The sequence below is a fragment of the Colletotrichum godetiae genome, assembly GCF_030913485.1.
Source record: "Colletotrichum godetiae strain CBS 193.32 chromosome Unknown BDP55scaffold_14, whole genome shotgun sequence".
NCBI classification, from domain to species: Eukaryota; Fungi; Ascomycota; class Sordariomycetes; order Glomerellales; family Glomerellaceae; genus Colletotrichum; species Colletotrichum godetiae.
In genome coordinates, this window is record NW_026851262.1 from 445,008 (window position 1) to 461,566 (window position 16,559).

Here is a 16,559-nt window from a genome sequence, read left to right on the forward strand (position 1 = left end):
GTCTATGCGATGAGACTAAGGGTGAACTATTAGACATGGCCCCACCTGCTGCCTATGTCTGCCCGTCGCTTTCTTGGCAGGAAAGTAGAACGCAACGTTGCGGGCAGGTGCCTCCGAGTCTCTCGAGAATGAAAGCGAGTTTTTCAGGGATGATGGGCATTTCAATTTAGCAGAGGATCTCACATCATGGCATCTGTAGTCGGCGAGCATGGATACAGATGTCGGGCAACAGTCAGTAAACAGTGGCTTTCGACTTTGTTGGGCGATACGAGATACTGTGAGACTCTGAATGAGTAGATCAAATTCACCAACCAGAGTCGCGAAGGTCGAAGCAGGCAACCCAGATGTTTACCAGCTTGCTATTGATTTAGGTCCTTCGTGAAAAGTAGAGGGCATCAGCTTCGCAGGATATCGAGGGTTGTTGTTCGTATTAGGCATGTTTTCTCTGTCTCGGGATACATCCGTAGAAGTGCCTGGTCATCCAGCGGGAGAAACTAGCTAGAGCAGTCTCGTTGAATTGCTCGTCAGAATATCTAAAGAAAGGGACCCTTGATTATCACCATTATTGGTGGTGAGTCTCATCACGTGACACGATCTAGATCAAGTACACACAGACCGACAAAGGCGGGGCAGTGACTTCCAGTGGTCCAAGCTCAAGCAAGGGACAGACAGTTCGTCACTCGCTGGGAGCAACGCGGATACCCGTGCTCCCGAAACATAACCTCGATCACGATACCACATATTGGGCGACAGGCTGCTGACGACATTCCGATTACACGATACCAAGACTTCAGAGCCATGTAGCAGATTGCCGTCCATCAAATCTGCACAAATAACCTCGCTTCCTACCCGACCGCCGACATGGAGCGGGCCCCCTCTGGGGCCAAGTCCCTGTTCCCTCAAGGGCCCAGCTTCACCCTCGAGGACTTCTCGAACCAGGACTTTGTGGTCCGCGAATTCGTCGATACTCTTGCCGAGAATGCCGTACCTGCAAACCGTCGATCAGGTCCATCGCAACCCGCCTTTGACCCCAAGCCACTCATTCGCACGTTTGAGAGTATGGCAGCTTCGTCCTCTTCAGCGTCTCGTGCCTTCCTTACTAACCCCCTCTACAGATGCGCTGTCGCAGCTTGGGTCGTTGTCCGAAGAACTCCAGGAGAAGGAATCGGAACTCCAATCCAACGTACGAAGGGCCGAAGCCCAGCATGACCAAACACTCGATACCCTCGGCCGAAAGCTCGACCAGTCCATGACCTCCTTCGAGGCACTCGATTTATCATTAAACCAATCCGCGACGAATGGCGACAGAAATGCGAGGCAAGAAGCAGGTGGTAATATTGCCGTGCAAATTGGTGAGAAGCTGGAGGAGCTGGACAGAAAACGGAGGCGAGCCCAGGATGCCAACTTCCTCATCCAGTGCTGGATCGAGGTCAGTGAGACGGGCCAGCTCACGTCGCTTGAGGAGATCCAGAGGCAGGGAGGAGCAGAGAACAAGGTCCGATGCGCAGTCATTTCCCGTCAGCTCATGCGCATCAGTCAGCGGCTAGACCCGACTTCGTGGGGTCAGACGAATGGAACGAACGGATTCCGAGGAAACGGTGTCACGAACGGCGTCACAGGGACGAATCGCGTGCACAACACGAGAGAACTGCTCGAGAAGTTCTCTGAATCCTTGGAACAAGAGCTCCTCAAGCAGTTCAACAGCAGCTACAGACGCCAAAACTTTGACGACATGATGGAGTGCTCTAAGGTGCTATACGACTTCAACGGTGGCTCCAGTGTCATTGCCACCTTTGTCAACCAGCACCAGTTCTTCATCGACAGGGATCAATTGATTTCCGATGAGGTCATGCTGGACGGTGACACATGGGACCAGATTGCAGACCCTGACTCCGAACCACCTGGTGTCGAAGCCAGCCTGCAATCTCTTGTTGACGAGGTCAAACTTGTCATGCAGGAGGAGTCCTTCATCATCAAGCGCGCTTTCCCCTTTTACGAAACCGTTCTGATCAAATTCATTCAGCGAGTATTTCAGCAGTCCGTCCAACAGAGGCTCGAGATGGTACTCGACAAGGCCAACGAAATTTCTTCTCTGGCGTTTCTTAGATCGCTACATTCGTCAAGGACATACATCAGTTCCTTGATCGAAGACCTCAAATCCCACGGCCTTACCGAACATCCGGAACCGGCTTCTCCCCAGATCTCCCAGACACTGGACCAGCAAATGGAGGAACTCTTCGTCCCCTACCTTGTTGGCAACTCGTACATCGACCGAGAGAGAAAGAGTCTCGAAGAAACGTATAACTCGTTGCTCTTCAAGTTCACAACATACCACTCTAAGAGGAAGAAGGCACCTACCGGCTTCATGGCCTCACTCGCACAACAAAGTTCACAGATGCTGTCATCGGCCAAGGATGCATACCTCGAGCGTCTCGACTCCTCTGAGTTGACAGCCACCCAAAAGGCTATGATGCTTCGTGTTGCAGGAGTACAAGATAACAACGATAACAAGAACGACGTGGAGGTGTCAGAAGAAGATGGTATGTTGAGCATCGCCAACGCCAAGAGAATGATGAAGTGGCTCGCGGAGTCCGTCCGGCGAACCCTCGAACTCGGCTCCCCCACCGATACGCCAAAGGACGTCAACGTTCTCCTCAACCTTTTACTCACAACAATGGGCCGCGTCTATGTGGAGACGGCCCTGGACGCCGCCCTCGACCAGGCGACTTCTCAGGAGAATATCAAGTCGGAGCCTGACTTGAGTTACCTCCCTTCGATCCGGCCCGCGGTGACCATTACCAGCATCATGGAACGCTTCATTACCACTGTGCTTATCAAGTTGGCCGAATCCAACACTACAGTCCGCCGGAGCATGTCCACGCAGACGAAGTCTGCCATTGACGGCATTGAGCGCAAGACCAACGCCATTATGCGCAGCTCCATCGACGTTGTCACCAACTGGGTCACGCGTTCTCTCTCTAGTCAGAAGAAGTTTGACTTCCGTCCTCGCGACGCCGACCTGGACTCCCTTCAGACGCCTACGTGCTTGCAAATGAGCCAGTTCCTCTCCCGCGTCTCCAAGCACGCCGCCCAAGCCGTGGACGGCCAGAACTTGGAGGTCTGGAGCTCCGAGGTTGCGCTGGCTGTCCTGGCTCTGCTCTTTGACCACTTCAAAAAGTTCCAGGTCAACGCGACCGGCGGACTTATGGTCGCTCAGGATCTGTCCAAGTACTCATCCACCCTCAAGGAGTGGTCACTCGCGCCGGACGTAGAGACCTCGGCCGAGCTCCTCACCGATATTGGATCCCTCTTCATTGTCGGACCCGAGGCGCTGAGGGAAAAGTCTCGCACGCTTGCGGCAGGCCCCTCGGGCCAGGGCAAGAAACTGACCAAGGCCGACTTCAAGGCCTTTGTGCAGCGGCGCGATGATGCCAATAGTGTTGGCATCCAGAGTGTGCTAGCCGGGCTTTGAGAAGCATGTGGTTAGTGGTCAAAATTTGGGAAAAGGGGTATTAACGGGGGAGGTTTGTGGGTTGACGCATGTACTGTCTGATTAATGATCGAATATGATACCAGGTTTCATTGTGCATAAGTCCTATTGAATGATCGTGACTTACTTCCATTATCGCCGGTCCGAGGCTGCATACCTAGAGACTCGGGAAGGGGGGCGCAAGAGTCGCCGACTCTGGAAAAGAAAGCGACAAGGAAAGCCTCACAAGCGCGTGCGCCATGACAACCTGTCCGATCTTGCGGAGATTCCCGTACGGATAAGTCCCAGCTAACGAAAATAACAAATAATTCTCCGTTTGCTAGCTTGGGACCAGGACGAGCCTAAGAGCATCTTAAGCCGAGCTAAGTGATCACAAGTGTTGAATTTTAGCAGCCTTTTTTTCCCCTCTCTTTCGTTCAGTGACCAATATGCTGCCATCAGACCAGAGTCTAGCGTCGTCTCGAGACTTGGACGGCGTCGTCGCACTTGCGCTTTAAACTTTGCGCGCCCACCTCACGGACAGGGAGTCTACGGCCGTAAGCGCCAACGGTGTGGCGTCTTTTTGGCCGTTTGGTTTACAACGGTCTTTTCGACGACGGGTTTTGAGGAAAGTTGTGGTCTGGTGCCTATCCATTTGGAGTGATGATGGTTTCTTCAAGGATGCCGCAGGGGGCTTGAGAGGTATGTTCCGTGATGAGAGTCAGAGGAACTTCGTATCTCAAACAAAGGAACTACGGAATACCGGGGTTCAATATCCCAGAGAAACCCATGGTGGTTCCAGAAATATAGTCATTATGTGAGCACGTGTAATAGAATCGGGGTTTCTTCCTGCGGGGTGCTTGTAGCCGTTTCTGGCGGGCTCACGAGGCTTCCCCGGCCCGAGGCCAGGTGACCGATATCCCGGGCCAGAGTTCGTTTCAGGGGAAGAAGAATATCTTTGAACCCTGACGACGTCAAGTAGACCCTCACTACCTTGAGTTTATTTGTCTCAACTCTGGAAGTTGTTTATAGTCCCGCGATGCAATCGCCCGTAGGGATCGACTAAGTTCTAAGCGTCGACAAAACTTGAACTTCTCTTGTGAGTAGATGGTATTATCTTGCATCTTCATGGTGAAGCCGATTCCCATAGCCTGGAATTAAACTTCCATAGCTCATTCTCCATTCGCCTTGACTACTAAGTTGATATTTGCCCAATACAGGCCTTGCGTGGCCGTCAGCACGCTCTTCCCGGCACTTGAAGCCTGGGACCCATGGGCGATCGACCTATGCTGGCGGTTGACGGGCAGCTAGTGGTCGGAGGAGTGCTTTGATGACCTTCATAGGTGTGAATGGGAATTGGAAATGCCCTTTCCCTGAATGTCGATGCTTACCCTGAGATCAGACCTAGTCGTCTACGTACATCAGAAAGTGGCTGCCTGACTGGCGCAGCCTCAATCCTTCGAGTTTGCAATTGCCCCGTCAGAGGCTTGGTGTCTCCGTGTCCCCAGTTCCCACGTTGAAGGTATCGCTTTTTCTACTGCTGTATCACCATGTCATAGGTCATGGCTGCGCTGGGTGATATTGTCGGCAGCCTTAGTATGTAGCGATGCGGTCCTATTGAAAGTTTGAATCATAGTCATCTGGTTCAAGAGTTTGAGAATCTACTTCAACGATGTGAGGCTCTGGTTTGGGAAGCGAAGAACCTGCTTCAGAGTCCTGAGAGTCTGGTGTAAGATCCTGAGAATTTGGGTTGAAAATAACAGAGAGAACGTAAAAGAGCCGTTTCGGGGCGTGGACGAAGTGATTTGCTTAGTTGTAGGGGAGCTGTTTCAGGGTATGGGAAAGCTAAAGATGTGCCTGGCTAGTCATTCGATAAGTGTCGAACTCAGTTGGGGGAGGTCTTTAAAGGGGCTAGTGGAAAGTCGGGCAGGCCTGATTTGAGCAGAAACCCATGTATGACCTGGTGAAAGCTCTGTACCCGTGTATGATATGAGATACCTCCTCTGGCTGCGGATGAAGCATGGGAACCATGTTGTAAAAGTGGCTGAGCGAGAACGACGCGTGGTTCGAGAGTGTTTGAACCGAGGCGGGATGCTAGGAGTCAAGAGAAGCAGCTGCCTTTCCGGCCACTGGATGAGCGGTCATCGGAACATTTCCACATACAAAACGTTCAGTATCACGAAATGTACATTCGGCAATGCTAATACTCGACATGATCTCGCTAATATGTGCTGCGGATATATAAGGCCGAAGGAGTAGCGGGGTTGTAAAATCCCGGGTTGTGCGGATAGAAGGAGGTGTACTACGTAATTTCTAGCTGCCCATGTAATTACAGTGTTGGCTGACTTCCATAACGACAAGAAACAAGTGTAAACTAAGGTGCCCATGAAGTCAACTTTCATAGCTCAAAGTCTTCTTCCCTCCCGTCTTTGAGGCGAAACAAACGAAGCCAAACAACCCACAGGCCTTACCCAGGGACTCGGAACCCTGTGCAACACACCCAGAACATGCTCGAGAGACACAGTCTCGGCATTGGTGCGAAGAGAACAGAGCTTCGGGATGGAACAAGATCCTTGCTGTCGCTCAGCAGACCCATTTAGCGGAGAAGTGGCCCCTGAGGAAGATCCTTCACTGTTTCCTTCTCATTTGGCTTTACTGACAAGATTCGTGCCTAAAAGACTTGAAAGTCCTGGAACAGGCCGGGTATGGCATTTCCAACTCTTCTCGCCTCCAGTCAAGGGTAATCACAGGGCACGCCCAGCGATGGGAAGTACGCAGTGAATAGGCTCACCATGCCGGCAAATGCTACGAGTATGACAGGCGGCAATACAGCGGTAGCAACGCACACGTCCAGTTCTAATGATGTCTATGCAGAAGAAACCGCTATTGCTTCTCCTGGGTATTGGATGGTTCAGTTCGAACCCGTCATCTTGGCCGCCACGGGTGGTGGCGGAACCCAGGCACACAGCAGAGCACTTCAGGGGTATGCCTCCAGCGCCCGTCCTGAGATGCCACGAGGGACGAGCATCGCGACTGCTTCCTTTCTTGGTACCCCAAGGAGGGTAACAGGTTTTTCGTCGTACTACGCTATTATTGTCGCTCTGCCCGATGCGTTGGATTGAACTTGCGGCGTGATTGGCATCCTTCGCGGGGAATGCAGACCAATATAGCCGCGTTCCTTGGTGCCAGTGCCACCCTCCACATCCATCCCGACGACTCAGTGAAGGCCGATTCTAACAGAGACAAATAACCGTATGGAAGCAATTATCCAAGAAAAGAGACATGTTTCGGCAAAGGGACTCGAGTATGGCAAACGCCCTGCACCATTGCTGAACCACGCGCCTTGGCGAGCGAACCTAGGCGACAGAGATCTTTGCCGCGAATGGTGACGGAGGAGGCACATTATATGTAGGAATCCTTCTACGAAGACATATCCGTAAACAGCTATCCGATGAAACCTACGTCAAGAGCAAATGCCGCGGTTCGTGGCGACCTGAACGTGGCAGCTGAGCGACCCCTACAGAGCTTTCTTGGGCCTTGTTCCTCTCCCCCTCGGTCAAGATGGTTTTGGTCTAACCCTCAACCACTCTTTAACGCTACTACAACACTCTAGAGCTTCTCCAGGGACCTTACGGCCGAAGCAATGACCATGATCTCCGGGGCCAGACTACAGAAGCCGCGCTACGAAGCCAAAGATGTCACGTCGGCGCCCGCCCACCAACCTGATCTGATGTCTCTGGCCTGCAGGACGCAGTCTGACGGTGAGCACGAAGTGAGACCAAGAAAACGTGTCCCATCTTCGTGGGCAGGCGAGTACACCGAAGACCCTTCGAGATCTCCCCCGGGCCTACGTGAAGCTCACATCTCATATTCACAATAGGGGCTTCGACCAGGTCTTCCCGATCCGTCAACCTCTGCGTCGCCGTCTCGGCTCTTCTGCACCCCTTGTAAGTTTATACTTCAATTCAGACATTCATTTCGCCTTGGCACGCGAGATAAGCAACAGGCATTTGTCCACTTTCCAAGGGGGGCCAAAGGCGGAATCCCGTATGTCTTCGAGCTTGGACGCCCAAGTCCCCATATCGAAGCGAACTCGGTATCGCAAAGTGGCGCCCGCCCTTTACTCAACTATCCAAATAGAAACATAAATGTCATGACGGAGCGTTTGAGTCAAAACGTCGGCCGCTGTTTAAGGTTTCGACTAGTTTCTCGATCGTGACATTTCTGATCCAGAATAACAAAGACAGTCGATCACGTCGTTTCCCCCTCCCCAAACTTGAGCTAACGGGCCGCGCCGAAACCACCGCCCTGGCGGGATAAAGAACTCGAACCGGTGCAAAGCCCTGGGATTGATTTTCCTTCCATTCCAACGGGTGTGGCTTGCCGTTTTCAGAGGAACCGCGTCTCGCGGATCTGGCCTCGTCCGAACGCCTCGCGCCCCTGTGTTCCTTTCGTCAATCCCAATCTCGAGCCAGGCCCCCCTTATCCCACCGACAGCTGTTGTTTGGTACAAGGCATACCTACAGCAATGACTCGAACCTCTCACCGAGCTTCCTATTCCAAGCCGGCCCAGTGTTATCTCAATGGAACATCAAATGACGCTCAGCGGCCTTCTCAGCGGGTCACTGCCGACTTCGTCGTTACGTAGGCGGCGAGGTACAAACTGCACCTTCATACCAGGGTGCTCAACGTCGCTACCGGTACGGATGTATGGCATATGTCTCGTCTCTTGAATCCCCCACAACTTGCCACGTCGTACAATGTCACAACGTATGGATAGCTCGTATGTCCCACCTAAGCTTGCAGGCTCGCGGCGCAGCGGGCATGGGAATAAGCGCCCGAACGGGAACGCAGCAGTGACGATCTGCTTTCTTTTTGGGGAAAATGCCCAGGAATGGCAACTGCAGAAGGAGTCGGCGTTGACGTCTTCAAAACCTAACTCTCAATGTCAAAGGCTGCCGACTCTGGCATGGGCTTAACTCAACAACGGCATTCCCCGTGTCGGCGACTGGGTTCACTCACTAGTCTGCCACCCCTGGGTCTTTCCCATGCCCTCATACGATCCTTCTTTCCCACTCTATTCATTCAAACGCGGGACAAATCCCGCGACTGGCCGAATCTTTTCGATAGTCTCACCTCAAACCCCGGTTGCTAGTGAAGCCTACCTTAGTCTTACCGTAGTCTGATGCTGTATTCGTACGGAAGTAGTCGCGTAAACGTTGTTCCCCCAGATATGTGACTATGAGTGATACTGAGTCTGCTTGAGCGGATCTCTTGATCCGGACCTCGTCTCGCGGTCTCCCTAGCAGACCTCGACTAGCCATGCCGACAGGATCTCTCAATGTCTCATAGTTGCCACTCAAGCTACAGTTTCGATCCTAGTTTGACTCACAAGCAATTTCATGCTTTGCGCGGTAGGCCGTTTTCAACTGTAATGGAATCCACTCGTTCCACTGGAATCTTGCCCTTTGTATCGACCAGCAGCCTCAACCGCCAACAACCAATTCAACTCCTTACCGCACTCAACCACGACGCTCACAAAGTCCCTAATGATAAGTGGTCAGGCTGTGAAAAAACGGGGTAAGCTGGCTTATACCCGGCCTTGGCCCGTCGGGCCAGGTTGGCTGTATTCGTACCATGTCGACTTAGCCTTGGAAGGCGTGGCGGATACTCCGGACACTTTCCCCGTGGGATTGTAGATACGCACGTCTGATAACTTGCATACTCAGATCTTCGATCCATGTAGGAGAAATGTGCATCACGGTAAGTATATTAAGGACGGCACTGTATCGTTGCCAGCCTGTGAACTTGATGACACGCAGTGGAGGTCGCCGGGTTTGGACATGGCGTACTCCGTACTGCCATACCATAGCGCGAACATGATTCGAGGACACATTCCCATGGTGTGAAAGTTTGGCTAGGCCCCTTGGGTACAACAAGGTCAGTAAACATATGAACTCGAGGCTACTAAGGGAGTAAAACATGAAAGTGCCCAAAACCAATTCAAGTTGCGGTGTATGTCATTTTGCTCGCTCTGACCAGCTTCACTCTTGTATTATCATACGATTCGTAACCGCTTTGCGTTGGGCGGTCATCGTCCTGCAACCTTTGGTCCGATCCTGCAAGTCATTTTCGACGAGGGCTGCATGAGGCGCTCCTTAACTCAGATAGCCAACGCTGTCGTCAGCCAACCACGTTGGAACAGTGCCTCACCGGGATAGCCAAGACTGCCGGTCTACCCAGTCATACTCCATCATCAGAACGAGAGGATCCTTGCCGACTCCAGTTATAAATAAGAAAGGAATTTTCGGCCCTCGTGGTCGGATGGTTGGAGTCGATATTCCTCGAATCACACCTTTGCCAACCATTTCCAGCTGCGTTTCAAACACAACCAACGAACAAAGCAGCAACTCACGAGCGCCATTACGAGAACGAACGCAAGAAAGGCAATCATCAAGCGAGGACGGCTGCCCTTACCGTCCCCTAGGACAGCTTGACTGGCTGGGTTGCCGACCAAGGTTGCCAGACTGACAATAGCATAGCAGCAGCCGATGTATGTGCCACTGTCTTGCGGGTCGCAGAGTCGTCCGAGACATGTAGCAGCCGTCGAAACAAAGCTGCCGGTACCGAATCCAAGACAAAAGGCGACGGCATAGAGCGTAGGCGCGGACGTGTCTCCGAACGCTAGCCACAACACAAGCATGATCGCCTCTGTGAATATAGTCATGAATATGGTCACATTGAAAGGGCCTATTTTATCGGTGAAATATCCAGGAATGATCCTGCCGAAGGATGACCCCCTGAGAAAGCATAAGCTGAAGAACAAGCGCCGGCCCTGAGATCCCACGGCGATCAAGGGGGTGAACTTACACACTGAAGACAAGGGTCAAGTAGAAAACATCGCCGAGCTTGACTATTCTGGCATACGTGGGCAGCAGACCCCACGCTACGAACAGCACCAATTCGAAGCCTGTCATCACATTGCATTAGGGCTACTGATACTTGATGAAGTTGGTGTGGTACAGCTGCCATACCGCATACGCTGAAGGTGAAGAGGACAAACTTCCAACGCCTGAAGCACGCAAAGTCCCACATCTTTCCCTTGCGAGCCTTGAGTACTCTGGGCCTCGTCAAGGCGCACCCGAGGGATAAAAAGGCGCAAATTATGGCAAATTGGATGAGGCTTGCCGTCGTCCACTCGAAGTTCTCAGTGGTGAACCGAAGCATCACTGAGAAGATCACGCCACCCAGTCCTCCACCCATGGTGCAAATGCCCATGGCCAGTCCCTTCTTGTCGTCGAACCAATGATTAATAACGGCTAGCGCAGTGGTGGTCAAAGCCGCTACGTCCGTAACGTTAGGATACTTCTTGACAGTTACGCTTTACCCGAGATGGACAAAGAACCTACCGGCACCTATACCGGCAGCGCAGAAGCATACCATGAATTGCCAGTACTGGCTGCTGAAGGCGACTCCTAGGAAGGCCGCGCTGTACACAATTGTTGCGGGGGTCACGAGCCATCGGGGCCCGAACGTGTCGAACAGGATGCCAAAGGGGCCGCAAAGCAGAACAGATAGAAACCCAAAGATGGATATAATCCAAGATATGTCCGTGTTAGACCACGGAGCCAGCTGGTTATCCTTCCAATACACCTGAAAGATGCCCACGGTCGTCATTAAGCCAAACGTCGGGATCATGAACGCCGTTGATCCTACAAGAACAGACCAAGCCCTCCATCCACGGTCTACAGGCTCTCTTGAGAGCACCTTGACCTGATCGTTAGAGGCATGATGTACCCTCGAAGGCTGCTGAGTCTGGGGCAACGTCGGGCGGCGGATTATGCCAGCGGGGCTGGTTCGAGTAACGGGTCGTAGCGGTGGCAGTCTGCACAAATGAACGTCAGTCAGGTCAGTCAGGTCCGCTAGAAGAAGCAAGGAAGAGAGCTGAGGGGTCCATGAACATGCCCTATGCCTGTTTTATGGTGGAGTGACGGCATGCCACACGCCCTAGAGCGAGTGGTTTCCTCGACATCCATGTTTGGACTGGCCGCAACCTGAGACACTGATGCTGTACGCTGATCGAGCTGACTTTGTCTAGACATGTTTACGGCTGTGGTAGGTACTTGATAAAAGCTGGCGATTCTCTTTTTGGGTTTCTTCAGAAAGAGACGACAACAGTAGACACACCAGTCTGGCACAAGCTTCACCAAGATCGGAGCAAGGACGGCGGGCTTCTTTAACACTACACTCAGCCTTAGCCATTTCTTTCTTTGTAAGCTGTAAACCAACATGGCTATGGACAGTTCCCGGACTTTTCCCCTTGATTTCACTCAGACCAAAGGTAGGACTACAAATTTACTGTTGGTCCTAAGTCCGGCAACTCCAAGGCCAGATCAGCGGACAGTCCAGGCAAGGGCCCACACCCGGTCAAACTGAACCTTTGTTGTAGTTCAGAAGTATCACGGGAGACTTAGCCTTGACTCGTTGGTAGAGGCTGTAGGTTTCTCCCGCGCAGCGCAACTGGGCCCAGTCTGTTAGACAAAGGCCAATATAATAGCCTGGTGTACTTGACCAGGACATTGGTTTCGAGCGCATGATATCCGGAAGTCGGTGTGCAACAACAGCAGCTCGGCCGGCCTTGCATTGTCTTGGGTTTGTGGAGAGTTTCTAGGGTCCCGACCGCTGGCTCTCGAGGGATTTTTCTCGGAGTTGAAATGCTAAACAAAGAACGTGTATGCGTGACCAGACACCCGGTAGCTAATAGGAAGTCAGCGTTTGACGATGAGGGAGAGTGGGCTAAGCTAGGATATATGCAAATGCAGCTCGGTTTGGACATTGCTCAGATGAATGCTTGTATGAGCGTGATTTCATCGGCATATTACTTGCACGAGACGTGGCAACAGTGCAAGGTTGTGGTGGTACCTTTGGCCTCAAGCGCCGCGGGGAAGTGTAGTAAGGGGTTGCCGCCGTCGTGCCTCGAGCTACTGTGACAGAACGCACAGCTCGATTGCCACCCTGCGTAGCAACTGCCTAGTCATCGGAATAAAAGTCGTTAGTAAAATGTATCCCGAAGTATTGCGAAGCAGGGGAAGGTTACACGGAACGAGGTTGTGTTGCGCTTTCCGAGAAGTCATAGCAAACAGTCCACTTACTCCTGGGTACAGTACCTACCTTCCGTGCCGCCTTCAGATGTCTAAACAGGAAGTTCGTTGAGAGAAGAGGGGCATGGTTGTACTTCCACGTTGAGCTGCTAAGTACTCGCTCCGTTGAAGGAAAGTTCTCCGTGTAACCTGTTTGCTATAGGCCGATCTTGGTGTTTGCCTTCCGTCACCTGCCACACTGTTGGTTGCTCACCAACGGTTATGGATGGAAGTAGATCGAAACGTCCTCCGTCCTTTCCAAGCTTGCCATATGTCAAGCCAGTCTTGCAGGAGTGAAATATGGCAACACCTCCACTACCCTTCGCCTCTTCCATCCCGCCCTGCATCGGGATATCTCTCTCAGAGATTCCTTATCTGATGATTACAACACCATTTTCTCCTGTCAGTTCCGACTCGTTGCATCGATCTTCCACCAACGCGCCGTTCAACAACCTTCCGTGCTGACAATAGTCACACGACGAAACGTTGGCGGTGATTACCCGCATATTAGCCACGCCTAGGTCATTTCCACCGTCCTGTCACGGCTTTCTGTCAGACGCGGCCGAAGGTTTCCACGACTCCCACGAAACGGCGACCATTGTCTATAGCGTTAGCTGCTCAAAGAAACCCAGAGGCTAGGAGATCTTTGAGATGATAATGTTATCGCCCATTATGCCGGTTCGAGCTGCGGCTCGTTTTATCCGAGCAACACAGCATGGCCAAGGAATTCGTTGGATTGCCACTCCATCATGCTTGCAGGCAGCTCAAGCCGTTGCTGCTGAAACGGTGGTCGAAGAACCAACGTACCACAATCATGTTGCAGCCGTATCAACATCAGATCGAGGCAGACGGGACGAGTTCTGGCGCAAGATCCCATGGTGGCAAGACGTATCCACAGACGACTTCCTGAGCTATCGTTGGAGCGTAAGTTGACAGGCTGTTCCATCATCAATTGAGTTTGCTGTTGCATTCTGACACCACCCCCGTGTGCAGAATAGAAACATGGTCGAAAGACTTCCGAAGTTGCGAGGCTTCCTTGATGCGACTCTGCCCGAGTACATCCCTGTCCGTGGTTCCAGCAGTGAGATGGAGCCTCGCAACGAGCTTGTCAACGACGTCCTAGCAGGAATCAAGAAGGCAACCATGTCTGTTCGGCTTACGTGGGTTGAATACTAGTCGACATCAGGTGAAGGTGCTAATTCGGGTTGCCGCAGCCCGTACGTTCTCAGCCGTATCGACTGGACTGACCCTCGTAACGATCCCATCTTTCGCCAGTTCATCCCGACACAGTCGACAATGTTACCCGATCATCCGCGACTGACGCTTGATTCTTTGCACGAAGAAGCCGATTCTCCAGTCTCCGGGCTGGTTCATCGGTACCCAGACAAGGCTCTATTTCTCCGTAAGCTTGAATAATAGACATAAGCCAAGTACGGTCTCCTCTGATGTATTGGCTAACATCGTTTCCCGAAGCCGTGTCCGTCTGTCCGGCATATTGCATGTTCTGCACGCGATCCTACGCGGTAGGCGCCAACACCGAAACGGTCGACAAGCAGTCTTTCAAGCCCATCCTTGCCAGATGGGAGAAGGTGTTCCAGTACATCGAGAATACACCGGATTTGCAGGACATTGTAGTCTCTGGAGGCGACTCGTATTACTTGGCGCCTCACCAAATCGAACTGATTGGCGACAGGCTGATCTCGATGCCCAACATACGCCGCTTCCGGTTTGCCTCAAAGGGACTCGCCGTCTGCCCAACTCGGGTTCTTGATCCCAACGATGCTTGGGTAGATGCCCTTGTCGCCGTGTCCAACAAGGCGAAGAGGGCTGGCAAGGCGGTGGCGCTTCACACCCACTTCAACCACCCCAATGAGATCTCCTGGGTCAGTGAAGAGGCCAGCCAGAAGCTCTTCGAAGCCGGGGTCATGGTGCGGAACCAGACCGTGCTACTCCGCGGGATCAACGATGATGTCGGCACCATGTCGACGCTAATTCGCAAGTTGGCGAATAACAACATCCTCCCAGTACGGTAACCCCTCCTCAAGATTTCTGTTGTGCAGCACTGACTGAGCCAGTACTATGTCTATCAGTGTGATATGGTCAAGATGGTGGAGCACTTGCGAACGCCTCTGCAAACGATTCTCAACTTGGAGTCTAGAATCAGGGGGTCGATTGCTGGTTTTGTGATGCCGCAGTTTGTAGTGGATCTCCCTGGAGGTGGTGGCAAGCGGTTGGCAAGCACCCATAGATCGTACGACCGCAAGACTGGTATATCGACGTATGTGGCACCTGCAGTGACGGGCCGTGACAAGGAAAACAAGGTGTATGAGTACTACGATCCCGTCGACTCTCTTCCCGAGGGCCAACCATCCGATGTCCAGGACGCGGCGTTCCGATACACTGGTTGAGCCTGGTCTAGACTCTGCGAGTCGGCTCAACATTACTTCCGAGGACCTGAACATGCCGGCCTATCAGCTTGGAAACGATATCTTATTCTATTGGGAGAGGGGAAGTTCTTCTTGCGTTGCATACACGGGTTACGGATGAGGGGCCTTTGCAGACCTGGCGAGACTTGAGGCGTTCCCTTCCTTGTCCATAATACGTATCAAACCCCGGCGTCAGGCCCAACAACCGTTCTAGTCTTGAACTGCATGGCTTGGTAACTGCCGTCGTTGGTTGTAGTTCCAATGAAGCCGGCGATTGGTTGCAGACCGCGTGTGGGCTTATGTAAGGCCAGTGTGGTCACGGTGTGTGACGAGAGACGGAGTTTGACGGTTGGGCAGTACTATGGCGACCATGGAGAGATGGGAATTTTCCTTGATGGGAGAGGTTTGAACTATCTCATACGTCTGTCTATATATAAAGATGAGAATGCCCAGAGCTGATCTGATAGTCTCATGTTGTGAAACCTCGATATCGTTCCATGCGGACGTTTTGCTCCTGTGTAGAATGGAACGGTCCGGTGCGATGACAACTGTATCTTGCGCTCTTCCAGCATGGCATGAGGTGAGCCGGACACAGTGTCTGGAGAGGAGAGAGAGAAAGAGAGGAGCCGAGAGGGAGGAAAAGATGTATGTTTGCTTGTCAAGAGTCTAACACACCCTCAGTCTAAGCTGTTGTTTGGATGCTGGAGGTTGCCAAGGTAAGATTTCCCAATGGGACGTTTGGCATATGCTGTTGGTTTGTCCTGCAGCCTCAACGCTACGATGGGTAATCGGTGTGATGAAAGAGGGGTAAGGTGTTGCGACTTCATATCAGATGGCCAGAAGAGCAGGAAAAAATGGCACGGCAGGCGGGATGGGATATAATCTCTCTTTTGTCTAGAGCTGTTGCTAAAGGAAGCGAGCAGTTTGAGAGAAGGAGCAAGAGTCATATTGGAGGAGCAGCACTACGTAGTTATTACCGTTTGCCGCGATATTCACACGTCTCGAGAACTTCCAACGCACCTCGAAGAATGAGGCTGTCTCTCGATAGCAAGCACCTTTGCCATGTTTGCTGCCTGCATGTACGGGTAGCCAACGAAACAATCCGCTGGCATGCCACCTCCTCTCCGGCTGCATTCTTGACGCTCGAGAGCAGCCCACACGATGACAGACCGAGAGACATACAGAGACAACGTCAACGAATGACGTGCAGCTCTTCCATCCCACTGGGCCCGGAATTGGATTTTGAAGTGAACGGAATAATGCAATTTCGTTGGTCGACCGGGGGGTGTCTTGCAGATAATAACGTCTGGTCGTGTCGCGTGTGACTGACCGTAGCCCACTCCCAAAGTCGCAATCGTGAAGGAGGGAACCGCGAAATGAGATTTCTCTCGGGTCTTTTCTCACCTGACATTATTTCCGTCTCCTCGTTTCCCAGCAGATTGGTTTTCGTGGTTCGCCAGCGGTACTCCGTACCAAAAAAAGATTTGTTCCCATATCTGGTGTAACATTGTCGGAGGCTATGGG

At 52.3% G+C, this 16,559-nt stretch overlaps 4 protein-coding genes across 4 annotated transcripts; 2 read left to right on the forward strand and 2 right to left on the reverse strand.

Moving 5' to 3' along the window:
• Positions 1 to 861: 861 nt before the first annotated feature.
• On the forward strand, positions 862 to 3,472 carry BDP55DRAFT_692741 (exocyst complex component Sec10; the record flags this gene model as incomplete). Its single annotated transcript, XM_060577152.1, has 2 exons — positions 862 to 1,057; positions 1,116 to 3,472. The coding sequence occupies 2 exons, from the start codon at positions 862 to 864 to the stop codon at positions 3,470 to 3,472; spliced, it is 2,553 nt and encodes an 850-aa protein (XP_060431417.1).
• A 5,204-nt stretch (positions 3,473 to 8,676) lies between these two features.
• On the reverse strand, positions 8,677 to 9,480 carry BDP55DRAFT_659245 (uncharacterized protein). The gene has a single exon (XM_060574536.1). It carries the CDS (start codon positions 9,451 to 9,453, stop codon positions 9,115 to 9,117), a length of 339 nt encoding a protein of 112 aa, XP_060431418.1. The 5' UTR covers positions 9,454 to 9,480; the 3' UTR covers positions 8,677 to 9,114.
• A 155-nt stretch (positions 9,481 to 9,635) lies between these two features.
• On the reverse strand, positions 9,636 to 11,237 carry BDP55DRAFT_84982 (major facilitator superfamily domain-containing protein). Its single transcript, XM_060581260.1, has 4 exons — positions 10,910 to 11,237; positions 10,504 to 10,812; positions 10,340 to 10,439; positions 9,636 to 10,269 (listed from the first exon to the last, which is right to left on the reverse strand). Exons 1-4 carry the CDS (start codon positions 10,989 to 10,991, stop codon positions 9,819 to 9,821), a joined length of 942 nt encoding a protein of 313 aa, XP_060431419.1. The 5' UTR covers positions 10,992 to 11,237; the 3' UTR covers positions 9,636 to 9,818.
• Positions 11,238 to 13,281: 2,044 nt separating this feature from the next.
• Positions 13,282 to 15,017, forward strand: BDP55DRAFT_727135 (uncharacterized protein; the record flags this gene model as incomplete). The annotated part of the gene is made up of 5 exons (XM_060579250.1): positions 13,282 to 13,533; positions 13,603 to 13,769; positions 13,824 to 14,011; positions 14,083 to 14,633; positions 14,685 to 15,017. 5 exons carry the CDS (start codon positions 13,282 to 13,284, stop codon positions 15,015 to 15,017), a joined length of 1,491 nt encoding a protein of 496 aa, XP_060431420.1.
• Positions 15,018 to 16,559: the final 1,542 nt, after the last annotated feature.